Consider the following 27,962-nt stretch of genomic DNA (forward strand, 5'->3'; position numbering starts at 1 on the left):
CCCAATTTTCTCTTGTAGCTGGCTGCACAGATAATAAAGACTCCTAAAGGGAGTGTTTTTCCATCTGTGTCTAAGCAGATGTTTCAGAAAAGCTGGGCAAGTGAGGAGTTACTGAAGCCCTCAAGCTTCTGCAAAAGCAGTGCCTTTGTCCTTGAAGGAAATAAAACGATTTTCCCTTTCTCTATCTTGCTGTGGCACTGCATACATTGAAAAGGCTGCAACAGTGCAAGCCTCTGACAGTCTCTTCTCATCCAACAATCTTCTTCCTTGCTATGGATCTCTTAAAACTTTTGGTCAGGTTTAAGGGTTTGCTATGACCTAACTTCCATGACCTGAAACTTCCTCATATCCTGTTCAGTGATGGTTGTCCTTGCTGACTCTTCCTGTTGTGTTAAGATAGCACTTCTAAGGGGAAGCTTGAGATGGAGCTGGGTGTCTATGAAGGCCCATCAAGGTCATCATCTCCAGAAGGATACATGAAAGCTTACTTTGCTGCTTTTCCTTGTCCACCATCATAGTAAAAAAAAAAAAAACAAAAAACAAAAAACAAAACACAAAGAAAGGCACTGGGAAAAGAAACAATAAAAAACAGATATTTGAAAGGTGAGTAAGAGGAAGGAATCTGTGAGCCAAGCCAAGCTACTCAGCACTGGCCAAGCCACACCTTGAGTACTGTGTCCAGTTCTGGGCCCCTCAATTCCAGAGAGATGTTGAGGTACTGGAACGTGTCAAGGGAAGGGCAATGAAGCTGGTGAGAGGCCTTGAGCACAAGCCCTATGAGGAGAGGTTGAGGGAGCTGGGGGTGTTTAGCCTGGAGAAGAGGAGGCTCAGGGGAGACCTCATTGCTGTCTACAACTACCTGAAGGGAGGTTGTAGCCAGGTGGGGGTTGGGCTCTTCTCTCAGGCAACCAGCAGCAGAACAAGGGGACACAGTCTCAAGCTGTGCCAGGGGAGGTATAGGCTGGATGTTAGGAGGAAGTTCTTCACAGAGAGAGAGATTGCCCATTGGAATGTGCTGCCCAGGGAGGGGTGGAGTCACTGTCCCTGGAGATGCTCAAGAAAAAACTGGATGGGGCACTTGGTTCCATGGTCTAGTTGATTGGATAGGGCTGGGTGACTGGAGATCTTGGAGATCTCTTCCAACCTGGTTGATTCTATGATTCTAAGCTAAGAGAAGGAAGAGTGACTCTGGATGTGGAAAGTGAATTAAATCACTGAACCACTTCTGTCACAGCAAAACCTAAGAGGATTGTTTAACATGAATCAGAATTTTGTCAGCTGGTTTGATAGGTAAGTCAAAAGATAAAGATAAAAATAGGCAGGAAAACTGTTCTATGGACTACAAAAGGAGAGGACATACTATTTTGTGCAATTGGAGACATTTTCATTTCATTTTTTTAGGCCAGTATTTGAATGAAAAACTATTAACATGAAATAAAATGTCATCCTCCACCTCCATTTCATTTCACAGTAATGACTCATTCCTTTGAAAAGTCAAAATTGGGTGTTTTACTAAATCTAATGTTTTATTACTCTTTTCTCACCCAACTTATCTGTGAATTTCAACTGATATCTCCCAGGAGTTTCTCCAGATTGTTCTCTTTTATTACACTTAACAAATTCTCTGTTAAAACTAAATGTGCTAAGTTTTCATCTTCATCCTTTTATGTAGCTCTGATTCTTCTTCAGGTTCTTTTGCAACAGCACTATTTTTTTTTTCCTTTTTTCTTTTTTTCTTTCCATAAGACAACCTTCCTTTGTATCCAGGAATTCCATAAACTATTGCTGGGTCATTAAAGTGAACTGTTAAACTTCCTTAAACCTGCACAGTGAATCTAGGCCCCTAGGCCCATTGCAATAATTGCCATAGTCTAATCTTGCATGTTTAGGTAGTCACTTTCATCTGAGGATCTCAAGATATTTTACCTAAAATAATGAATGTACACTGGAATTCTTGCCACAGGCAAAAATGAAAGAGAAAAATGGACTCCCTCCCTCCCTTTCCTGCCATGGCTGTGAAAATTTGCTGGGGTTTTCGTTGTTATTTCATTGAATTTTCTTGTTATTTATGTCATTGTGGAGTGGTTTGGGTTTTTGAAACCAAAATGCTGTAGCTCTGTGCAATTGAAATGCCTCTTGTGGGAACTCGACCTCGAATAGCAGGGCTGACTTTCCTCATCTCATGGGTCAAAGCCAGCTCATGAAATATGCCAGGATACTAATTGGCTTCTGGGACAAAAATGTAAACTGAAGCCCTGCTAAACCACTTTAGGTCATTCTGAAAATAATAATAACAAGAAAATATTTCTAATTACTATTTTTATTTGAACAAACACAGCTAGAGAGTAAGATGCCACTGTGCTGTGCTGATGTGAAGCTCTTTCAGCCACTAAAGCCTATTGGGTTCCACGTACAAGTAGGTCCTTCAGACCAAGCCAGCTGCCTGAGGTTCAATAAGTCAAAGTGCAAGTTCCTGCATCTGGGTTGGGCCAATCCAAGCCACAACTACTGGCTGGGTGAACAGTGGGTTGAGAGTACCTCTGAAGAAAGAATCTTGGGGGTGTTGGTAGATGAGAAGCTCCCCAGGAGCCAGCAGTGCCCTCATGCAGCCCAGAAGGCAGCTGTGTGCTGGGCTGCAGCAAGAGGAGTGTGGTCAGCAGGGCAAGAGAGGGAATTCTGCCCCTTGACTCTGCTCTGCTGAGACCCCCACCTCCAATCCTGCCTCCACTTCTAGTGTCTCCAGCATAAGGAGGACACAGGACTCTTGGAGTGAGTCCAGAAGATGGCCACAAAGATGATTCAGGTGCTGGAGCACCTCTGCTGTGAGGATAGGCTAAGGCTGGGATTGTTCAGCCTGGAGAAGAGAAGACTCTGGGGAGACCTTAGAGTTGCCTTCCAGTACCTGAAGGGGTCCTACAGGAAGGCTGCAGAGAGACTTCTCATCAGGGTGTCTAGAGACAGGACAAGGGGGAATGGTTTGAAGCTGAGGGAGAGCAGGGTTAGACTGGATCTTAGGAAGAAGTTCTTCAGCACAAGGGTGGTGAGGCTCTGGAACAGGCCACCCAGGGAGGCTGTGGCTGTCTCTTCCCTGGGGGTGTTGAAGGCCAGGTTGGATGAGACCTTGATCAGCTGAGCCTAGTTGTGAGAGGCATCCTGGCCCATGGTGGGGAGGTTGGAGTAGATGACCTCTAAGGTCCCTTCCAACCTCAGCCATTCTAGGATTTTATGATGCAAGTGTGTTTATTGACTCGTTTGGGGTAAATTCATTATGTCCTCAGTCCAGCGCTGTTACAGCTCAAACCAAGACACCTCCTCAGGTAGCTGCAGAGAGTAATAAGATCTGCCCTCAGCCTTCTTTTCTCTAAACTAAACAACCCCAGCTCTCTCAGCCACTCCTCTTATGACACCCTCCAAACCCCTCCGTAGCCCCATTGCTCCGTTCTGGACACATTCCAGCCCCTCAATGCCTTTTCCTATCCTGTGGCAGCCAGCACTGAACTCCGTACTGAAGCTGTGGCCTCAGCAGGGCCAGTTGGAAATGGTGGTACCAAACTGGAACTAATCTCTCTGTCTGTTTCTTTGCAGATCATGCTGACGTGTTCAGCAGTGTTTGGGGTGATCATTTACCGGATCACCAGCGCAGCAGCTTTGTCATTCAGCACAAACGAGAGCCCCAGGTCAAACGTCCGAGTGACCGTGACTGCCACTGCGGTCATCATTAACCTTGTCGTCATACTCATCCTCGATGAGATTTATGGAGCTGTTGCCAAATGGCTGACAGAAATAGGTAAAACTGTCCTCTCACCACCTTTCTCCTTACTATGTTATGTGTACTGGCATAGGAGTAGGTGAGAAAGTTCTCACAGCAGTATGGAGATGGCCGGAGAGAGTTGGGGCTGTTCAGACTGGAGAAGAGAAGGCTCTGAGGAGATCTCATTGTGGCCTTCCTGTGTCCTAAGGGGGCCTATAAGAAAGCTGGGGAGGGACTTTTTAGGGTGTCAGGTAGTGATAGGGCTACAGGGAATGGAGCAAAACCAGAAGTGGGTAGATTCAGACTGGATGTTAGGAAGAAATTCTTCACCATGAGGGTGATTAAACACTGGAACAGGCTGCCCAGGGGGGTTGTGGAGTCTCCTCTGGAGATATTCAAAACCCACCTGGATGTGTTCTTGTGTGATCTGCTCTAGGTGATCCTGCTCTGGCAGGGGGGTTGACCTTTCAACCTGACCTGACCTGGCAGGACTGGATGACCTTTCAACGTCCCTTCCAACCCCTAACATTCTGTGACTCTGTGATTCTGTGAATACAGAGAGCTTGTAGAAGATGCAGGTGGAATCCATGCACCTCTTGTGGATCCAGCAAAGCAGGGCACTAATGCCACTTTACCACAGATCAGACCAGCAGACCTGTGTATTACATACTGCTATTTTCAGGTTGGAATATGTCACCTTCGATAATCAAGTGGTGTCAGAACTGACTTGAAACTCATTTTCTCACTTGCCATTTCTCTTACATCAAGGACAAACCAGCCAAATGGGGACAAAATTACTTGAGTTTGTGCCTTATAAAGGCAGCAATTCCTTCAGTGGACTCAGGCACATGTGCCAGATATCTCAGCTCATTCTCAACCTGGAAAATTTCAGCTGCCCAATTTTATGTAACATGCTGCACAAACAAAACATATCTTATGAGGGGGTGGAGGGGTGCTTAGTGTTTTTTGTTTGTTTGATTGTTTGTTTTTTAGTTTTATTGGGGGGTTTGTTTGTTACTCTTTTTTTTTTTTTCTTTTTGGTGTTTGGTTTTTTTTTGTGTGTGTGAAAGTTTTCTCTCCTACTAATGCATCTATGTTGGCTGAATGCATTTGTTGTGTAGCAGACTCCACTACCTAGAGGACAAATTCTATGCATGCACCAGTTGGTATAGTGTGATATATCTGGGTATGAGGAGGGAGTGAAATGCTGAGAGTGTCTCTGGAACCATATATGGGCTGCAAATTTTAATTCAGAGGCTGAGCTCATCTCAGTGGGAGTTCCCCATAAGGCAAAGGCTGGGATTTTTCTCCCTCAAATTAAAAGCTTCAACACTGTTATTCAATGCTCCTCTTGCCCTGAGCTGTTGTCCTAGGGATATATCCAGCAGGTCATCTACAAATTGCTCAAATCTTTGGAAGGTTTAATGAAGCTTTTCTACACATAGAGGTGAATGAGGCTCACCAGATTGCTTATTGACCTTGCATGAAAACACAGTTGAAACTATCACAAATAAAGCTGAGGCAGTGAGGACTCTACTTAAGAGTTTTACTATCCCTTTACTGCTCAAATACACACCATGCTTCTTTTAAAAACAACCACAACAAACAAAATTATCAAACTACACCAACTGTGCCACAAAACCAAACTGTACAAGTACAGTAGCATTGTTAATGAAGTTCTTAGAGCTACAGTTCTTGATCTACCTTATTGTTTCACATTTCCACTGTGCAATAGAAATCAAGTCAAGAACATACCACAGTAAAATGATCTGCTTTCACATTAGTTAAGTGCTCAGGCAGAGCATGGCCATTCTTTTTCTATTACTAGTTACTTGGGAAAGTAACTCACCTCACTACAACCTCCCTTCAGGTAGTTGTAGAAAGGAATAGGATCTCCCCTCAGGCTCCTTCAGATTAAACAGCCCCAGCTGCCTCAGCTGCTCCTCATAAGACTTGTTCTCCAGGCCTTTCACCACCTTAGCTGCCCTTCTCTGGACTTGCTCCAGCACCTCAGTGTCTTTCTTGTACTGAGGTGCTCCAAACTGAACACAATACTCAAGGTGTGGCCTCACCAATGCAGAGTACAGAAGGACCATCACCTCCCTGGTCCTGCTAGCCACACTATTTCTAACACAGGCCAGGATGCTGCTGACCTTTTTGGCCACTTGGGCACTGCTGGCTCATGTTCAGCTCCTTGTCAATCAGTGCCCCCAAGTCCTTTTCCACCAGGCAGCTTTCCAAACACTCTTTTCCAAGCCTTGCTTGGGGTTGCTGTGTCCCAAATGGAAAGAGGCTTGGTGAGCACATCTGCCCACTCCTTCAGCACTCTTGGGTGTAATCCCTCTGGATTAATAGGATCTGTGTATGTTTAAGAGGTGTAGAAGGTCACTGACCATTTCCTCTTGGATTGTGATGGTCTCATTCTGCCCCCCACCCTGTCTTCTAGCTCAGGGGGCTGGATGTCTAAGGAACAACTTAGTTCTACTAAAGACAGAGGTAAGGAAGGCATTAAGCACCTCAGCCTTTTCCTCATACTTTGTCACAGTATTTCTTACTGCAACCAGTAAAGGATGAAGATTCTCTCTAGTTCTCCTTTTGTTGTTAATGTATTTATAGAAACATGTTTTTACTGTCTTTAACAGCAGTAGCCAAGTTGAGTTCTAGTTGGGCTTTGGGTCTCCTAATTTTCTCCCTGCGTATCCTCACCACATCTTTGTAGTCCTCATGAGAGGGCTGCTCCCTCTTCCAAAGGCCATAAAGTCAGATTTTGTTCCTGAGTTCCAGCCAAACCTCTCTATTCAGCCAGGTCCCTTCTTCCCCACTGACTTGTCTTTTAGCGCATGAGAACAGGCTGTTCCCACCCCTCTAGGACTTCCTCCTTGAAGCACGTCCAGCCTTCCTGGACTCCTTTACCTTTCAGGACTGCCTCCCAAAGGACTTTGTCAATCAGTCTCCTGAACAGGACAAAGTCTTCCCTCTGGAAGTTATGATGAATTTTAAGGCATTTTTTCTGCATGAAATTCTTTATACTTTGCCACCACCACTTGAGAATTGAGTGCATTGGATGTTAGTTCTTTACCATGAGGGTAGTGGAACACTGGAACCCTTAGCCAAGGGAGGTGGTTGAGGCCCCATCCCTGGAGATATTCAAGGTGAGGTTCAACAGGGTTCTGGACAGCCTGATCTAGTGGAGGATGTCCCTGCTGACTGCAGAGGAGGTTGGACTATGAATGACCTTCAGAGGTTCCTTCCAACCCAGACCATTCTTTGTACTTCATTGTTTTAGTTGTATGTGGTTATATAAAATAAAACCTGAAGCAGAAGGTGGTGATGTGGTCTGCTCAGATCTCTGAGCAAAGCAGTGAAAGAGACTGGGGAAGACCTAGACCAGATGTCAGGAGCTGTTGGGATTCTTGCCACCATGGAATTGCATGGATAGCCATGAGCAACTTGGGATAAGGTGTCAGAGGCCTACCAGAGCATCAAGTTCATTGTGATTAATGATGTCTCTACCAAAGAATTGTCAATTTCCAGATGGAAATTTGGAAAGACACTCTGGACACAGTCTCAGGCTGCACCAGGGGAGGTTTAGGCTGGAGGTGAGGAGAAAGTTCTTCACAGAGAGAGTGGTTTGCCATTGGAACGTGCTGCCCAGTGAGGTGGTGGAGTCACCATCCCTGGAGGTGTTCAAGAGTGGATTGGACGTGGCACTTGGTGCCATGGTTTAGTAGTCATGAGATCTTGGGTGACAGGTTGGACTTTGATGATCCTTGAGGTCTTTTCCAACCTTATTGATTCTGTGATTCTCTTTACACATTTATCAATTTCTTTCTCTGGTGTGCTTTTTTTTTTTTTTTTTTCCCCCAGAGGTACCAAAAACAGAGAAAACCTTTGAGGAGAGACTGATTTTGAAGGCATTCCTACTGAAGTTTGTGAATTCTTATGCACCAATTTTCTATGTTGCCTTTTTTAAAGGAAGGTAGGATATATATCCTGTACTGTAAATGTTTCTGTGTACATATATTTATGTGTCTATGCATGATTATAGTGGTTGAACTGTGTTTAAAAATGGGGACAAAGGAGTCCAGACACTGTGTGGGACTGTCCACCTTCAGTTGCTGTGGAAAAACATATCTGTCATGGTTTGAGGCTGGATGCCTTTAAGAACCACAAAGTTACAGAACTCCAGAGGCTAGATAAGTCCAGGGGTGGACTAGAAAATCATAGAATTAGTCAGGGTTGGAAGGGACCACAAGGATCATTTGGTTTCAACCCCCCTGCCATGGGCAGGGACACCTCACACTACATCAGGCTGGCCAGAGCCTCATCCAGCCTGGCCTTAAACACCTCCAGGGATGGGGCCTCAACCACCTCCCTGGGCAACCCATTCCAGGCTCTCACCACTCTCATGGGGAAGAACTTCTTCCTCACGTCCAGTCTGAATCTCCCCACTTCCAGCTGTATTCCATTCCCCCTAGACCTGTCACTACCTGATAGCCTAAAAAGTCCCTCCCCAGCTTTCTTCCCCCTTCAGATACTGCGCACTTGCAGCCCAGAAAGCCAACCAGATCTTGGGCTGCATCAAGAGAAGTGTGGCCAGCAGGGCAAGGGAGGTGATTCTCCCCCTCTACTCCACTCTGTTGAGACCCCACCTGGAATACTGCATCCAGTTCTGCAGCCCCTATTTCAAGAAGGATCTGGACATGCTGCAGCGTGTCCAGAGAATGGTCACGAGGATAATCAGAGGGCTGGAGCTACTCTCCTATGAGGACAAACTGGGAGAGTTGGGGCTGTTCAGTATGGAGAAGAGAAGGCTCTGAGGAGACCTTATTGTGACTTTCCAGTATCTGAAGGGGGCTACAAGAAAGCTGGGGAGGGACTTTTTAGGGTGTCAGGAAGTGGTAGGACTAGGGGGAATGGAGCAAAACTAGCAGTGGGTAGATTCAGATTGGATGTTAGGAAGAAATTCTTCCCCATGAGGGTGGTCAGACACTGGAACAGGTTGCCCAGGGAGGTGGTGGAAGCCTCATCCCTGGAGGTTTTTTGCAGCCAGGCTGGATGTGGCTCTGAGCAAACTGATCTAGTGTGAGGTGTCCCTGCCCTTGGCAGGGGGGTTGGAACTAGATGATCCTTGAGGTCCCTTCCAGCCTTGACATTTCTATGATTGTATGATTGTTCTGAAATGCAACTGGTTTGAATTTGTTTCTAAAACCAGAATAACCTCAGCAAATAACTTGTTTTGGTTTCAAAAGGGGGTTGCATCTCTGAGGGAATGGTATTGCTTGCATGTCTTCACTTTCCACACGTTAGCAAATTTTCCTCAGCGCATCATTTAGCAAAGAAAGATTTTCCTCTTTCATTGTAAGTTATTGAACTATTTTCTCTATGACTTTCTCAACATCCTTTTTTTTTTTTTTCTTTTTTTTTTTTTGGGCTGTTCCCTCTTATGAAGTTAAAATTAAGAAATAATTGCAGTCAAGTGGAAGCTGCATGTTTTGGCAAATGAACTGCTCGACCAAAAAGCTAATTCAGCTGGCCTGCTAAATAAGTGTGACTTCCTATGGGTTCAGGATCATTGTCTTTTGGGACCCAGTAATCCACAGCATAACACATGTTTTTGAATGGAAAGCTTAAAAGTGATTGTTTGCTAAAACTTTGTCAAAAAAAACCCAAAAACCAAAAAACAAAAGAAGAAAAAAATGTTTAAAACATCCTCTGGATTCTGTTTCATATCATTTTTTTTCCTGTTCCTTTTGGGGGCTGTAAAGATTGTTAATCTGTGCTCTTCAAGTAATACTGCTCAACATCATCCATTTAAGAATTCATGATGCATTTTACCAGCAGTTGTAAATATTGTAAGACATAAATGAAAAAAATTATCACCGATATATTTTTTTTTAATTTTATTAACCAATTTTTTTTCTTGTGCTCTGTGGTTAAAGTAAATCTCACCCTTTCTTCCTGTGTAGTCAGAAAAGCCTTGACTGCATATAGATTTGTAATAACTCTGTTCAGGCTATTACTCAGATGCAAGAGAATGTGGGTTAGGATATGTGTTCCCAGTTTTGTTTGTTCAGAGGCTGAAAGGGAGCTCAAGAGATCATCAGGTCCAAACCCCCCTTCCAGAACAGGATCACTTAGGGTAGTTCACACAGGAATGCATCCAGGTGGGTTTGGAAAGTCTCCAGAGAAGGAGACTCCACAACCCCCTGGGCAGCCTGTTCCAGTGCTCTGTCACCCTCACTGGAAAGAAGTCTCTCCTCATGTGGAGGTGAAATCTTCTATGTTCTAGTTTGAACAAATTGTTCCTTGTCTTATGACTGTGAACCACCCAAAAAAAGAGCCTGGCCCCCTCCACTTGACACCCACCCCTCAGATATTTATAGACATTGATCAGATCCCTTCTCAGTCTTCTCTTCTCCAGACTAAATAGCCCCAGGGCTCTCTTCATAGCACAGGAAAACAAAATCAAAGCATTACTATTATTTCACCAAGATGTGTTAAAGACGTTGGTAGAGACCTGACACTTTGAAATTAATTTAAATAATCAGAGCCGGATAGGTGTCAGGTCTGTTAAAATTCATGTTTAAACAGCTAGTCCTGAAATATTTTAGCTAATAGGAATGGTCAGCTATGTTGTTAGAATTCACTTTCCCCCCTCCCCCCATTTTGATACTGTTTCATCTATGTTTATTGCTTTCAGATTTGTTGGCCGTCCTGGTCATTACGTGTATGTGTTCGATGGCTATCGAATGGAAGAGGTAAGCACACCTGAGATGCAAACTGAAAAATCCTTAACAAAAAAAATTAAAGAGAAGTTACATTTCAGTGGAGTATAGATAATAAGGGGAAACCAGAAGACAAGTTAAACCAAGATGTTAAGTCTTCAACATGAACAGACAAAATCCAATTTTTCCCACTGAGGCACCTCTAAGTCCTTTTTCTTCAGCTCTGAATATTTCAGAGTCTTAGATGAAGCTTCACTAATTCTGTGCTTTACAACTAGGCACAAACAGAAGCACAAGAGCACAGAAAACATCCAGTTGAAAGAGACCTCCAAGATCATCCAGTCCAAACTTCAACCCAGTTTAGGGTCAACACTAAACCATGGCCCTAAGCACCAGGTCCACAAACCGCTTGGACACCTCCAGGGATGGTGACTGCCCTGGGAAGAACATTCCAATGTTTGTGAACCCTTTCAGTGAAGAAATGTTTCCTAACATGCATCCTGAACCTCCGTTGGCACAGCTTGGAACCATTTCCTCTGGTCCTTTTGGTTGCCACCAAGGAGAAGAGGCTGCCCTCTCCTCACTCCAACCTCCCTTCAGGTAGTTGTAGAGAGCAATGAGGTCTCCTCTCAGCCTCCTCTTCTCCAGACTGCACACCCCCAGCTCCCTCAGATGCTCCTCACAGGCCAGGTGCTCCAGGACCTTCTCCAGCCTCATTGCCCTTCTCTGGACATGCTCCAGCCCCTCAATGTCCTTCCTGTAGTGAGGGGCCCAGAGCTGAACACAACACTCAAGGTGTTGCCTCAGCAGTGCTGAGCACAGGGGGATGATCACCTCCCTGTCCCTGCTGGCCACAGTGTTTCTAACCCAAGCCAGGATGCCATTGGCTTTCTTGGCTACTTGGGCACTGCTGGCTCATATTTAATCGATTGTCAACCAATACCTCCAGGACCCTCTCGGAGACGCAGCTTTCCAACCACAACATCCCCAAGTCTGTAGCTTGCCATGGGGTTGTTCAACAGATTCAACAATTGGACCAAGGCTCTTGGTAAACTTACAGCACAGCAGGAACTTGAATGTGGCTTCACGGTCTGTAGATCTCCGGAAGCCTAGCAAATTTAACAGCCTAAAATGCTCTAGCCATTTTTTTGGTGCTAAATCTGCAAACTATTTTTTTTTTCTTCCTAATTCTTTTTAACTGCTGGGTGCTTTCCTTTGAAAATCAATAGATGTAACTCCAGGTATTACAATAAAGCTTGCACAGAGGTCTTTGCAAGATTGAAGACTTTCTGCCCTCTGGGGAGACATCAGGTTGCAAGTGGATTGGTGATACTGCATTATGTTTATTACATTGATTATATAGTAAACGTTTTAAAGGGAAAGGTGGTGGACCCAGGGCACAGTTAATTATTTCAGCCCTCTGCATATTTTCCATGCTGCAGTTTACTGGGTGGAGATTAAATACCTTGTTAAGGATAGAACTGCAATGATCAACGAGCTCAACAAATCGGTGGCAGGGGGCAGCTGGCGTGTAGGGACATCGGTAGCTCTTCCAGGTGGCACTTTGAAATTGATTGACACTCTGTGGCTTTGTTTAATTGCAGTGTGCTCCAGGAGGCTGCTTGATGGAACTCTGTATTCAGCTGAGCATCATTATGCTTGGAAAACAACTGATTCAAAACAATCTGTTCGAGATTGGAATCCCGTACGTACCTCAGCCTTCCTCCATCACCGTGCATTAGCTCTGTGGCACTGCAAATTAAAAGTCTTGATCCTTATTCAGCTGGATGAGGCTTTTGCCACTGACTTCAGTGGCTTCTAATTGAATGTCATGATAAATCCCATCTTTGGTCATGATGGAATGATCTGGCTGTATTTTATGTTGAATAATTGGCTATCTCTGCTGTAAATGGCCTAAAGAAAGTGATTGAATAGGTGAAATAATTGATCTAAATTAATTTTAGAAACCTGGGAAAACAGGCAAGGTGTGATGGATCTCTTGGGAAGGCTTAGAGAAGCTTTCCTGCTTGCAGCATGGAATACAAATTAGTATAAAGTGGAGGAGAGATGGCATGGAGAAAAGCAATAGCTTATAAGAGATGTTAAAATTTATTACTTGATCTATGACTATTTTATGGGCTTAAAGATGAAATCCACACATCTCTAAGCTGCCTGTATGTCATTCTGTCACTGTGTGATGCATTGTATGATTGGGTAAAGAGGAACCTAATGATGATTAACAAGGATAAGTGCAGAGTCCTGCACCTGGGAAGGAAGAATAAACTGCACCAGCACAGGTTAGCAGGGGATCTGTTAGAGAGCAGTCCTGTGGAGAAGGACCTGGGAGTCCTGGTGGACAACAAGTTCTGCATGGGACAGCAATGTGCCCTTGTGGCCAAGAAGGCCAATGGGATCCTGGGGTGCATTCAGAGGAGTGTGTCCAGCAGGTCAAGGGAGATTCTCCTCCCTCTCTACTTTGCTCTGGTCAGGCCACAACTGGAATACTGCATCCAGTTCTGGGCTCCCCAGTTCAGGAGTGACAGGGATCTGCTGGAGAGAGTCCAAGGGAGGGCTACAAGGATGATTAAGGGACTGGAGCACTGCCTGATGGGGAGAGGCTGAGAGACCTGAGGCTGTTCAGTCTGGAGAGGAGAAGACTGAGAGGATTTAATAAATGTTTATAAATATCTGAGGGCTGAGTGTCATGAAGAAAGAGACAGCCTCTGTTTACTTGTGTCCTGTGACAGGACAAGGGGCAATGGTCCCAGGGCCCTGGAACAGGCTCCTCGGAGAGGTTGTGGAGTTTCCTTCTCTGGGGGCTTTTCAAGCCCTGTCTGGATGTATTCCTGTGTGACCTGCACTAGATTCTGTGGTTCTGTTCTGACAGAGGGGTTGGACTCAAAGATGTCCAGAGGTCCCTTCCAACCCCTAATATCCTGTGATCCTGTGACCTAGGGGATGGGGGACGTGCTGACATGCAGCTCTGACACAGAAAACTTTGTGCAGGGTCCTCTGCTCCAAACACAGCAAGAAATCTCTCTTGGTGTGTCTCTAGTGTCAAGGCAACCTTCACACAAGAGAAGCCACTGAGAATGTCCTGCTCCAGCATCTTGGGAGCTTCAATCTTATTTTTATTTAACTGAATCCTCCTTGTTGGTGACAGTGGTGTGTGAAGTGTTTGAGATTCAGAGTCTGGTTTACACCCAGGTCTCAACTCCACTGAAGTAAGTTGCAATCTTTCAACTCTGGTGTCAGTATCTTTTAGATCACATCCCTAAGGAATGCTAACTATATGAATATGCTTAACTATAAACCAAGAGGAGTGATGTTTAAAAGATAAAATACATTTTTAATAGGAACCCTTTCCCTCCCTTTCTCAAGCAAGAACTTTTTTTTTCTTTTCCCTTTTCTTTTCTTTTGGAAGCAAATTAAATAGAGAGCAAGAACAAATTCCCAAACAAATCAAATGTAGGCTATGGCTCATTTCCTTATTCTTGTGTCAGAGTTCACCACAGAAGCCTGTTTTCTGTCTACATCTCACTGAGTTGAGAGTTTATTTTGAGAAAAGGCTGGTAAATCATTCCCAAGATATCTGGTATGTTGAAGACTTAAAGCTTTCTCAGTGTAAATCTGGTGTGATATCCCAGCCCCTCCCCAGTCTTCCAAAGATTTACTGCTGCTGGACTTCTTTAATAAGGATTTGATGATGTTAGAAATACTCTATTTATTATTTTTGATTCATGAAAGCTGAGGCTGATCCAGTCCAAACAGAAAACTCTTGTCAAATTATTTCTCAGGTCCTTCACTACAACTCTGGGTGAAATAATGTGACAATTTTATCCCATTTCCCCCCCCCCCTCCTTTCTGTTCCACCACACTTCTGCCAGCAGCCTGCAGTGGCTTCACTGTTTAAAACTGAATAACTGTGTTAAAACAAACAGGCTTTCATCCTCACATTCATGGAGCAGTACCTCAGTTCAGTCACAATGCTATCTTGTCAGCTTGAAATAAGCAGACCTGGCTTTCCTTTGCTTGCCTGCATTCTCAAGAAAATCACCTGTAGGGCTTGGCCCTTCTCACCAGACCTGTCTGCACCAGGAGAAGCACAGTGCTTGACTGAACATTGATTAAATCAGAATTAGCCTGGCATTTCTATATGAACCACTCCACTGGTTTGGATTAAATCCTTAATGGCACTTTACCTCATCTGCCCCACATACATGGGCATGAAGTCATACTTCACAGGATCACAGGATGGTAGGGGTTGGAAAGGACTTCTAGAGATCTTCAAGTCCAACCCCCCTGCCAGAGCAGGACCACAGAATCTAGCACAGGTCACACAGGAACACATCCAGATGGATCTTGAAAGTCTCCAGAGAAGGAGACTCCACAACCCCCCTGTGCAGCCTGTTCTAGTGCTCTGTCACCCTCATTGGAAAGAAGTTTCTCCTCATGTTGAGGTGAAATCTTCTCTGTTCAAGTTTGAACCCATTGTTCCTTGTCTTATCACTGTGAAGCATTCAAAAGAGCCTGGCCCCCTCCACTTGACACCCACCCCTCAGATATTGATAGACATTGATCAGATCCCCTCTCAGTCTTCTCTTCTCCACACTAAACAGCCCCAGGGCTCTCAGTCTCTCTTCACAGGGGAGATGCTCAAGTCCCCTAAGCATCCTCATGGTGCTCAGTTGGACTCTCTCCAGCAGATCTCTGTCTCCCTTGAATTGGGAAGCCCCAAACTGGACACAGGATTCCTTCCCAGAATATCTTTGTTTTCATCAGCCCCTTGTTCTGTTTTCTGGTGTCTACATTTGCACAGACTGTGTGCAGTTCTCCTGTGGCAGAGAGACAGATCAAGCCAGTTTCAGCAGGTGCATTTTCTTCATCCCTTGCCTTGTGCCGCTTTGCAAGGAATGAGAGTCAGAAGGAGTAACACAGATTGTTCTACTGACTCCCTGTATTTTCACTGAGGGTGGAGTACAAGTACTGTGATCATCTTTACCCATATGAAGAGGCAAAAGGGACTATCATAAATGGTGATTTATTTTTTCTCAAGAATCTGTAAATCTCCTTTATGTGTCTGTAACATGGACGTAGCTGTCTGCTAAGTTCTATGATGACCCAGATCAAAAGGGATTTCTTCTTTACTGAAATCTTGGGATTTCAAGATTATTTTCACAAGCCCTTTTGATTTCACAGAAGCACAGAGTGGTAGGGATTGGAGGGGACCTCTGAAGATCATCCAGTCCAGGCCCCCTGTCAAGACAGGTTCACCTAGAGAAGGTCACATGGGAACACATCCAGGCAAGTTTGGATCTCCACCCCCCCTCTGGGCAGCCTGCTGCGGGACTCTGTCAACCCTTAAATTAAAGAAATTCCTCCTAATCTTTATATTGATCTTCTTATCTCCAAGTTTGTGCCCATTACCCCTTGTCTTGTCACTGGGCATCACTAAACAAAGCTTGGTCCCATCCTCCTGACACCCACCCTTGATCAAGTATTGATCAACATTAGGGAGATTCCCCCTCAGTCTGCTCTTTTCAAGATTAAAAAGCCTCAATTCTCTCAGTCTTTCCTCATCAGGGAAATGTTCCAGACCCCTCAGCATCTGTCATCTTTTTAGCCCTTTATTGTACCCTCTCCAGCAGGTCCCTGTCCTTCTTGAATCTCATCAGTATGAGAAGCAGCAGCTGCTCTCATCTGTGCTCAAATGAACCTACCATGCCCTCCTTAAACTTTCTTCATGTAACAAAAGCAGCTCCAGCAATGCTTGAGCAGATCCTGTGCTCTTGAGAGATTACAGAGGTGACCACAGCAAACCCTTCATGACAGCTCAGTGCTGGAAGTGACCCAGGTCTCACCTCTCTGCTGATACACAGCAGAGCAAATCCAGGTGCTGCAGAGGGCAAACTCCTGAGCAAATTCTGCTCAGAAGAACCAGCTCCATCTTCTCCAACCAGCAAAAAACCCTCCCCAACCAACCCCAATCAACCTCAAAACCCCTCCAGTGCATCTCCACCACCCAGCTATGAAAGGAGATGAACAACTGCAGGAGATGTTTCCACTCTGGCAGCCACAAGGAAGCCTCAGGATGAGGATGCACTGGGTTTTGTTCTCCATAAAACCCAAGGTACTTTAATTGCTTCCCAAAAGATCACAAAACCTTACTCTGGTTTGCTGTCTCTTTCCCTCCAAAAGTATTATTAAGTAGATAATAGACTGAGTTCTTAGGCAACAGCCATCCATCATGTCTCTAGTGCCTCAAATGTTGCTGGAATTGGGACCACCATTCAGTGTCTTCATTCTGGCTTGTCTATGGGCAGTGCTTCCTGAGGAGTCACAAAGTTAAACTTCACATGGCAGCCCTGCATTATTTAGGGTTCTTAGGATACATCCTTGCCTTTTCCTTCAGTATTTATGGAGAAACTGCTGCACACTTGTACCAGATGTGACTTGCTGATCTTCTAAACCCTTCTGTGATTGATTTATTTTTCAGTTTCTGCACTGTAGAACACCAAAAGAGTTGGGTAAATACAAAACTATTTAATTATGGAAAACTAAGCTTTCCTGAATGGAAATGTGTGTTCTGTGGGGCTGGAATTCACAAGTTTAACAGCTGTAAATGTGCCACAGTTCACTGAGATGTGTCACATACCATAATTCTTTCACTGTTGCCATAGGAATTGACCCTAAAGGGCTTCAGAGCTTGAGAGCCTTAACCTAGAGTTCCTTCAAGGTTCCTTTTCTTTCAGTTCTGGTTTTCCAAACTTGTTGAAATACTTCTGTCATGGTTTTGACACAGTTTCCCATGGCAACCTCCTGGAGAAACTGGCTGTGCATGGCTTGGATGGGTGGATGATTCTCTGGGTTAAGAACTAGTTGGGTGTCAGGGCTGAAAGAGTGGTGGTAAAGTGAGTTAAATCCAGTTGGGGGCCAGTCACCAGTGGTGTTTCCCAGGGCACAGTACTAGGGCCTGTTCTCTTTAATATCTGTATCAATGATCTGGATGAGGGAATAGGTTACCCAGGCAGGGAGTACCTTCCCTGGAGGTGTTCAAGAAATCTGTTGCATGGCACTCTGGGTAATGATTTAATGGCAATAGTGGTGTTAGGTCTTTGTTTGGACACAATGATATTAGAGGTCTTTTCCAACCAAAACTATTCAATGGTTGATTTTATGATTCAATGATTTGGTGAGTCAATGATTTGATGAGTCAATGATTTGATGATTTAATGATTTTATGAGTCAATGATTTGATGATTCAATGATTTGATGAGTCAATGATTTTATGATTCTATGATTTGACGAGTCAATGATTTTATGATTCTTTGATTTGATTACTCTCTGTCTCTCACCTTTGAATTAAGCCCTTAGGGTGAAATCTTGGCCCCATTGAAGCCAATGGCAATGTTCCCATTGACTTTAGTGGGGCCATGCATCTTGGGGACTGCACAGGCACTCAAGACACAGACTTGTGCCTGCAAATTCTATTTCAAGTCTTGTGCGTCCATTGAATTTCACCTTTCCTCCAAGCTGCCCTGCCTCTCCAGCCTCTATATGTTCCACTTTGCTTCACTCCTTGAATTACTCCTTTTTCCCGGGACATCACCATATCTTCCCCTGGATCACCCAGGTTCTTCTACTCACTTGTACTCTGTAAATAGAGCAACTCTTGAGTTATCTGTTGTTTGTTGTGTGAGGTGCCCCTGCCACCGTTGGATCTAGATGATCCTTGTGGTCCCTTCCAACCCTGACTGCTTCTATGATTCTATGATTCTATGATTTTTTAAAGGAAGCTTCATGTAAGTGCACTATGTGCCTGCAGCCCAGTCAGGATCCCTTTGGTTTTGATCTCCTTTCCTTCATCTTTTTTATTCTGTGTTCCTCAAAAACTTGTGGGTTTTTCAGAAGTGAGGAGTATACTGTAGTGATTTTATGCTTTCTTCAGATGCTGATCATCTTTGCATCACACGATGCTTGTTAATTATGTTAGGAATTGCCATGTTCCCACCTCTTATCAAACACTAGAGTTTGGTGCCAATCCCTTGTGAGAAACAGCAATGAAAGTTTTAATTGCTCTAGACACAACCTTCTGCAATTTCTTTTGTCCTGATCCTACACTTGGGCTTCTTTAATGCTATTCAGACTCCTTAAGAATGTATCCTGCTTTTTCATATTCACTGGGAAAAGGACCAGAAATCACAGAAGATTGGAAGGAACCCCAAAGACCATCCAGTTCCAATCCCCCTGCCAAGGGCAGGGACACCTAATACTAGATCAGGTTGCTCAGAGCCACATCCAGCCTGGCTGCAAAAAACCTCCAGGGATGAGGCTTCCACCACCTCCCTGGGCAACCTGTTCCAGTCTCTCACCACTCTCATGGGGAAGAACTTCTTCCTGATATCTAATCTAAATTTCCCCTCCTCTAGCTTGGATCCATTCCTCCTAGTCCTATCACTCCCTGACACCCTAAAAAGTCCCTCACCAGCTTTCTTGTAGGCCCCCTTCAGATACTGGAAGGCCACAATAAGGTGGCTATTCTAGAGAGCTATAGCTCTCTAGAATAGTTTTCTGTTTGTCCAGATTCATATGACTAAGAGTATCACAGAATCACAGTATATCAGAGGTTGGAAGGGACCACCAGAGATCATCAGGTCCAACCCCCCTGCCAGAGCAGCATCACTTAGGGTAGTCTGCACAGGAATGCATCCAGGTGGGTCTGGAAAGTCTCCAGAGAAGGAGACTCCACAACCCCTCTGGGCAGCCTGTTCCAGGGCTCTGTCACCCTCACTGCAAAGAAGTTTCTCCTCATGTCGAGGTGAAATCTTCTGTGTTGTAGTTTGAACCCATTGTTCCTTGTCTTATGACTGTGAACCACCCAAAAGAGCCTGGCTCCCTCCACTTGATACCCACCCCTCAGATATTGATAGACATTGATCAGATCCCCTCTCAGCCTTCTCTTCTCCACACTAAACAGCCCCAGGGCTCTCAGTCTCTCTTCACAGGGGAGATGCTCAAGTCCCCTAAGCATCCTCACAGCTCTCTGTTGGATTCTCTCCAGCAGGTCTCTGTCTCTCTTGAACTGGGGAGCCCCAAACTGGACACAGTATTGCAGGCGTGGTCTCACCAGGGCAGAGTAGAGAGGTAGAAGAACTTCCCTAGCCCTGCTGGACACACCTTTCTTGATACATCCCAGGATCCCATTGGCTCTCTTGGCCACAAGAGCATACATGCTACATGTACCTCTTGGGAACAAAAATTCTCAGTCACCCCTCCTGAATGGGCAAATCCATCTCTTTCTCATGGTTGGAGTTGTCTGGCATGCAGAAATCAGAAGCTAAAATAGCTCTTGATGATCATCTGTCATCTTTGTTTAGAGACGTTGATCTGACTAATTAACCCCCCCCCCCTCCCCCCAAGATTTCACACAAGTGCATTTAAAAAAGCTTGCTGAGTTTTAACAACACAATCATATGCACTGCAACAGAGTTCTGCAAAACTCATTTTCATTGCCCTGCTGCTGGATAGCTGGAGAATAACCCCCTGCACATCCCTCTTCTGTTCCTTTAACTTTCTGACACATTGGAATGTGCTGCCCAGGGAGGTGGTGGAGTCACCATCCCTGCAAGTGTTTAAAATAAGACTGGATGAGGAACTTAGTGCCATGGTTTAGTTGATTAGATGGTGTTGGGTGAGAGGTTGGACTTGGTGATCCCAAAGGTCTTTTCCAACCTGGTTCATTCTGTGATTCTGTAAGAGTCCTTCCAAAGCAGAGTGGGAGTCAGTGAACTCACTTTCTGTGATGTAAAGATGTTGGCAGAGAAAACCATCAGTTGGTCTTTTTAAAACACTGTTGCTGTAGCTGCAGCAGGAACCTCAGGCTGGACCACACTGTTTAATCTACCCTTGAAATGTTTGCTTTTAGCCCAGTTGTTTCTTATTAGAAAACACTTTCATTTCCTCTTCTCATTTCCAACCTGGCTAATTCTGTGACTCTGTTTGCTCTTCACATGCTTGGATATGACATTTTAATTTTATTCTTTTGTGTGTGTCTGTGTGGAAAATCTGAAAGAGTGGGTCTGGCTTGCTTGTAGTTAGCAGATCCTTAGGACAAAAAAAAAAAAAAAAACATAAAAATAAGAGCACTCTGGAAAGCCTAACTCTAAATGGTTAAAGCTACCACTCCTGATATCTGGCTTATAGATAGCCAGATGAAAAACTAGAAATTACCCTGAGTAACTGAATCCTGGCTTTAGTGAATTCCCAAATAAACATTAAAAACAACAACTATTGTTTTAGTTACTGGGTCCTCAGGGAAGTTCTGGGTATGCATTAAACTCCATAACTCGACTCCATGGTGCTGTAAGCAGAGGATTAAATCTCCTATGTACAGACTTCACAGCTAAACACACCCAAATTTTATCTCAGCTGCTACACAGTGAGCAGTGAGCTCTTCAATCTCATCTGCCCACTGAAATGTGAGGGACATTTATAGCTCATTGCATTTTATTGCACCAGGAATCAGCACTACCTTGAACTTATTGTTTGCTGTCCTTTGAGAGTCCCTCACATTAGGAAATTAATTGGGATATGCTGGAAGAGCATCCTGGGGATTCTCTGGTTGTTTTAAATCCAGTCCCTGGTCTCCTACCCTCTGAATACTACATCACCCCTGTCACAGACAAGTTCCCCTGATTGCCATAAAAGTAGAGGAGGGGAAAGGAAATTTTAGTGTCTTGAAATGGCTGTGTTTGCATGATGTAGGAGGTAAATTTACCATCTCTCTTGTAAAGCATTTTAAATCTCCCTACCCTTTTACTAAAAATGGGTAAAAAGGCTGCCAACAGTATTTGGTGACCCCCAATATATTGCCAAGGTATTGAGGACATTACCTGATGCATCACAGAGTCATTTCAGTTGGAAAAGACCTTCCTGGTCATCGAGCCAACCATTATCTAACTCTGCAAAGCTACAACTTAGCTGCATCTGGAACAAAAACTGGAGTTGATCTGCTGCTTTTTGCAGCTTTGTGATCTTGAGACTGACAGGGCCTGATGAAATCTAAATCTTTTACTCTTTTTTAGAGTGTCAGCCTATCCCCATTTCCTCTGTACTGGTGAAAAAATAAAATTAATGTGTCCTGTAGATATTGATGGGTGTAGAAATTCTGCAGCCACTGTGGTCATTTCCAGGTTATAGAGCCTTGTGCTGTGTGGTGACAGAGTGTTCTGCTGTGGCTCTTCTGGTCTACAAGAGCTGGCAGACATAACTGATCTGTTTACTTAAGAGCTGGTAGAAAAGGGTTTGCTTTTCTGCTTCAGAGGCAGTGCAAACTCACCAGCACAGTTGGACTTCCAAGACACATGCTTTCAAGGTAGCAGAAATATTTCCTGAGAGAAATTAGGAGTTCCTAAGATACCACATTGCCTTCTGGTAGATTGTGTGCTTCCTTCCAAAGGTGTGTCCAGCAGGTCTAGGGAAGTTCTTCTACCTCTCTACTCTGCCCTGCTGAGACCACACCTGCAATACTGTGTCCAGTCTTGGGCTCCCCAGTTCAAGAGAGACAGAGACCTGCTGGAGAGAATCCAATGGAGAGCCATGAGGATGATTAGGGGACTTGAGCATCTCCCCTGTGAAGAGAGACTGAGAGCCCTGGGGCTGTTTAGTCTGGAGAAGAGAAGACTGAGAGGGGATCTGATCAATGTCTATCAATATCTGAGGGGTGGGTGTCCAGTGGAGGGGGCCAGGCTCTTTTGGGTGGTGCACAGTGATAAGACAAGGAACAATGGGTTCAAACTTGAACAGAGAAGATTTCACCTCAGCATGAGGAGAAACTTGTTTACAGTGAGGCTGACAGAGCACCAGAACAGGCTGCCCAGGGAGGTTGTGAAGTCTCCTTCTCTGGAGACTTTCCAAACCCACCTGGATGCATTCCTGTGTGGACTACCCTAAGTGATCCTGCTCTGGCAGGGGGGTTGGACCTGATGATCTCTTGAGGTCCCTTTCAGCCTCTGATATACTGTGAGACTGTGATCTCTCAGGAAGAGGTGCTCAGTGAGTTGATTTTAGAGCATTGCTTATTACTGTTAGGTCCAAGGTGTCTGAGCTTCAGGAAGATGTGCATTCCACACATGTCTAAAGAGAAACAATTATTGGTAAGTACTGGGTTCAACTCCATTTTCACAGCATAGTGCTGTTGTAGCTTCCTTCTTGAAACAGGAACACAAGAAACACTGCTCCCAGCAGCCTGTCAGCTGCCAATAAGCAGCATCAGAAGTTCAGAGGATGGTGGAAGCAAAAACCTATGGGGCACCAAAATAATGTGATATACATTTTATGTTGCTCCACTGGGGAAAAAAAATGGTTCAGTCTGAGCTTTTGTTCCTCAGAAAGCTAAAGAAGCTCTTCAGGAAGCTGAAGGATGAAAGAACTGAGCCAAAAGAAGTGGACACCAACCAATCAAAGGACCCTCAGCAATGGGATCTTGACTATATCTTGGAACCTTTCACTGGGCTGACTCCAGAATACATGGAAATGAGTAAGTGCTGGATTGCCTTTCCCTTTCTGCAATAACCACAGCTTTACATGGGACCAGTCATGGTATATCACATGGCAGCATTTCATAATTTGGCATGATGAATTAGGAGAAACCCCTAAACGTGTAGCTTCCACACAGTACATGCAAAACAGGAGGATTATGAGTTTGTGACATTACCTGCATAGCAAGTATGATGAGTCCTAGCATGTGTTTTATTCTGGAGAGGAGAAGACTGAGAGGGGCTCTAATCAATGTCTATAAATATCTGAGGGCTGGGGCTCAGGAAGGAAGGGACAGCCTCTGCTCACTTGTGCCCTGGGATAGGACAAGGAGGTAATGGGTGAAAACTACAGCACAGAAAGTTCTGTCTCAACATGTGGAGGAACTTTTTCACTGGGAGTGTGACAGAGCACTGGAACAGACTGCCCAGACAGGTTGTGGAGTCTGCTCCTCTGGAGACTTTCCAGCCCTGTCTGGATGTGTTCCTGTGCAACCTGTGCTAGATTCTATAGTCCTGTTCTGACAGGAGGGCTGGACTGGAAGGTCTCCAGAGGTCCCTTCCAACCCCTAACATCCTGTGATCCTGTGATCATGCATCATGCAATGCCTGAAACTTTTTTTTTCTTTGTGTTTTTGATGGTTTTCAAAGCATTATGAGAAGACAAATGAAGAATATTTATTTATTTATTTATTTATTTATTTATTTATTTATTTATTTATTTATTTAATCCAGACTCTGAATTTGACATCAGGTTAGAGACAGAATCTACAGGAAAAGACAGAGAGTTTTAAATATTTTCTTTTCCTTTTCATTCGTAAGAGAATAAAGTTAATCTTTCAATTGCTTACTGAATATGCTTCTCTTCTAAAGAAATGCTGCCCTGCAAAACTCAAAGATCTCCCCAGGTCCCTTCCAACCCCTAATATCCTGTCATCCTGTGATCCTGTTAATACTTATACCATGAGAGTCCAGTGTTCCCAGCTGAGAAAACTGCAGAGAAACCGTTCACCCACAGAATCTCAGAATGGCTAAAGCTGGAAAGGACTTAAGGAGATCTTCTAATCAAGCCCTCTGCTCAAAGCAGGCTCAGATAGAGTAGGTTGTTCAGGGACTTGTCCAGCTCTCCACTTAGGTTTTTAATATTTACAGGGCTGGAAACTCTACAACCATTCTGTGAAACCTATCCCAGTATTGGATCACCTTTAAATTGCATTCCTCTCCTTCAGTTTGTGCCCATTGCCTCTTTCCCTTTCACTGGGCACCCTGAAGGAAAAGTCTAGCTTTAATCCATCCAAGAGGCATTTGAACACATTGGCAAGATCACTCTGAGTCTTCTCTTCTTGTGGTACAACAATCCCAGCTCTCTCAACTTCTCCTTACACATCAGGCCCTCCAACTTCTCAGTGACTCTCCTCTGGATTCACTGCAGTATGTCCATGTCTGTCTTCCACTGGGGAGCACAGAACTGGAAAGAGTACTCCAGGTGTGGTCACAGCAGTGCTGGCTAGAGGGGGAGGATCCTCTCTCTTGACCTGCTGGCAATGCTTTTCCTAATGCACTTCAGAAGGCTGTTGCCCTTCTTCGTGCCTAGTTCTAAATCAAAATAGCAGTGCAGCCCTCAGCTCTGTAGCTGTCTCATGAGCAGACGCTGGAGAGGCAGGGAAAGAGAAAGGGGGAATGGTGTGGATAGGGGAGGAGGATGGAGAGAAATAATCTAGGCAAACCCAAGCTTTAGGGCACAAAAGTAACCAGGGGAGAATCACAGCTTGTCAATAGACGTGAACTAAACCCAGATATCCATTAAATGCTGTGTGACAAACTCCTCTTCTAACAAGCCAGTGTTCTTAAAACATCTGAAAGAAAACACATTTAATACCTACAAAAAGTGAATATCATCTATGGTTTGTCTAGATAGAGAGACATTACTGCTGATTTCTAGTTTTTATGTATAAGTACAGGTGTGGGGGTGTTATATGGTGCTGGATTTATGCAGATCTGTAAATTTGTATGTGTATATGAGGTATTTTATATGATGACAGATTTGGGATCTATTTTATAGATCTAAACCTTGCCCTCTGTGATGCCATTAAGTTGGCATAACAAATCCCTCACCTGCCTTCATCTCCCTCAGAACTCCTGGAGCAATCCCAGGCACTGATATAGGCTGGGTAGTGACTGGCTTGAAAGCAGCCCTGAAGAAAAGGACTTGGGGTTACTGGTGGATGAGAAGCTCAACATAGAATCATAGAATCATAGAAACAGTCAGGGTTGGAAGGGACCACAAGGATCATCCAGTTCCAACCCCCCTGTCATGGGCAGGGACACCTCACACTAGATCAGGCTGGCCAGAGCCTCATCCAGCCTGGCCTTAAACACCTCCAGGGATGGGGCCTCAAGCACCTCCCTGGACAACCCATTCCAGGCTCTCACCACTCTCCTGGGGAAGAACTTCTTCCTCACATCCAGTCTGAATCTCCCCACTTCCAGCTTTATTCCATTCCCCCTAGTCTTATCACTACCTGATATCATAAAAAGTCCCTCCCCAGGGAGGGAGCCAGCAGTGTGCACTTGCAGCCCAGAGAGCCAACCAGAGCCTGGGCTGCATCAGGAGAAGCATGGCCAGCAGGTTGAAGGAGGTGATTCTCCCCCTCTACTCCGCTCTGGTGAGACCCCACCTGGAGTACTGCATCTAGTTCTGAAGCCCCTTCAAGATTCAAGAAATTTCTGGATGTGCTGGAATGTGTCCAGAGAAGGGCCACAAGGACGATCAGAGGGCTGGAGCACCTATCCTACAAGGACAGGCTGAGGGAGCTGGGCTTGTTCACTCTGGAGAAGAGAAGGCTCTGAGGAGACCTTATTGTGCCCTTCCAGTATCTGAAGGGGGCTACAAGAAAGCTGGGGAGGGACTTTTTAGGGTGACAGTTAGTGATAGGACTAGGAGGAATGGATCCAAGCTAGAGGGGAGATTTAGATTAAATGTTAGGAAGAAATTCTTCCCCATGAGGGTGGTGAGACACTGGAACAGGTTGCCCAGGGAGGTGGTGGAAGACTCATCCCTGGAGGTTTTGAAGGCCAGGCTGGATGTGGCTCTGAGCAACCTGATCTAATTTGAGGTGTCCTTCCTCATGGCAGGGAGGTTGTAACTACATGATTCTTGAGGTCCCTTCCAGCCCTGACAATTCTGTGATTCTATGATTCTTTCAACTCACCTTAGGATCTGACTATGTGTAGCAGCCTCTACTACCTTAGCCCCTTCTGCACAGGATACTTTGCTGAAAAAAATCTCCTCTAGAACTGGTGTTTTCTATGCATAAGGAAGCTCTGATCAAACACCAATTTTTGAGTTTAACCTTTGAGTGGTGACATTTCCCCTTGTAAACATTTTTCAGGTTTTCTATGCTCAGAAACATCTGCCCTTCAACATCCAAAATTTCCTGGTTAACTGCTTCTCTGTGAGGTCAATGACTTTTAGTTATTGGTAACAAACAAAGAGTATAAGTACAACAGTTTATAAATAATGGATTTCTTCTCATTGCATATCTGCTGTAGTTGACCTTATTCATTCTAGGAGCCAAACCACTTGATTGGTTGCAGTGTCAATGGTTAATTACAGCAAAAGACACTGGCAGGGTAAGGAGGGGCCAGACTTGGAGAAGAGGAGCCTGAGGGGTGACCTCATTCATGTTTATAAATACATAAAGGGTGAGTGCTAAGAGGATGGAGCCAGGCTCTGCTCGGTGATGCCCAATGACAAGTGGCAATGGGTGGAAGTTGAGGGATAGGAAGTTCCAAGGAAACAGGAGGAAGAATTTTTTCCCTGTGAGAGTGACAGAACACTGGAACAGGCTGCCCAGAGAGGTTGTAGAGTCTCCCTTTCTGGAGATATTCAAGACTCACCTGGATGTGTTCCTGTGTGACCTGCTCTAGGTGATCCTGCTCTGGCAGGGGGGTTGGACTGGATGATCTTTCGAGGTCTCTTCCAGACCCTAACGTTCTGTGATTCTGTGATTCTGTGACTTCTTCCCAGTTAAAATAGGCCAGAGTGCTGAGTGATGACCAGGAAGTGTGGCTGACTGATACAGCAGCAGGATGGAGCCCTGAGTGTGTTCTGAACCACAATATCCCATTTTCCAAAGGTTATGTCCTGGTGCTTTCTCCTAATTGTAGCTGGACCTAATGTAAAATGGTCAGGTGTGGGAGGCAAATCTTTCCACTCTCTGTTATGTGTGGCAAACTCCTACTGCATCTGAGATTGTGGTGTCACCCTGATTCAAGATGTCTCTGTGAATCCCTTGATTCATAGATAAAGACATCACTTAGAGGCAAAAGTTTGTCTTGTTGGAGTAAATTGTTAAGATCAGGGTCTAAGCAACTGATGTTATAAATGACTGAACACTAAACTCTGTGTTTTAGATTAGTCCATTGTGCCTAGGTCATAGAATCAGAGAACTTGTTGAGATCATAAACAATGTTGAGTGTCTCATCCTGCACTCATTCAGGGATCATTCAGTAGACGCCCTGCAGATGAATGGATAAATTATTGGTCTAAACATCTGTTTACAACACATGAGTTAGCTTCTCAAGTGAAGAAACTAGCTTACTGAGCCCTCACTTCATAGTGAGGCTATGCCCAGCCTGGGGGATTCAAGACACATGTGCAGCAAATGAAACCCAAGCTGCACCTCCCCAGCTCATTTCTTGACCCTGGTCCGTATCCCTGCACTCAGCTGTCGGATTCAGTGCGGAGTGACTCAGACCACCCACACCAACAGGAAGCACCAAAGCTGTCAGCTGGGATTGTGGTGAAGGGCATTAAGCTGAGATGCTGAGGCCCCAAGCAGTTACACAGCTTATTTACCTGCTTTTCTAAATCTGTTTTGAAAGGGGGAGAGCAGGGAGGGAAGGGAAGTGCAGCACGTGCAGAGGAAGCTCAAAAAGCCAGAA

At 44.8% G+C, this 27,962-nt stretch overlaps 1 protein-coding gene across 1 annotated transcript in view; it reads left to right on the forward strand.

The window, feature by feature from the left end:
• ANO2 (anoctamin 2) overlaps window positions 1–27,962 on the forward strand; it is a 158,816-nt gene that overhangs the window by 112,196 nt on the left and 18,658 nt on the right. Inside the window, exons 16-20 of the mRNA XM_054399996.1 lie at window positions 3,586–3,787; window positions 7,619–7,730; window positions 10,455–10,512; window positions 12,084–12,184; window positions 22,869–23,017. Of these exons, the coding sequence (XP_054255971.1) occupies window positions 3,586–3,787; window positions 7,619–7,730; window positions 10,455–10,512; window positions 12,084–12,184; window positions 22,869–23,017 (622 nt within the window). The remainder of the gene's footprint in view (window positions 1–3,585; window positions 3,788–7,618; window positions 7,731–10,454; window positions 10,513–12,083; window positions 12,185–22,868; window positions 23,018–27,962) is intronic.

The sequence above is a fragment of the Indicator indicator genome, chromosome 3, assembly GCF_027791375.1.
Source record: "Indicator indicator isolate 239-I01 chromosome 3, UM_Iind_1.1, whole genome shotgun sequence".
NCBI classification, from domain to species: domain Eukaryota; kingdom Metazoa; phylum Chordata; class Aves; order Piciformes; family Indicatoridae; genus Indicator; species Indicator indicator.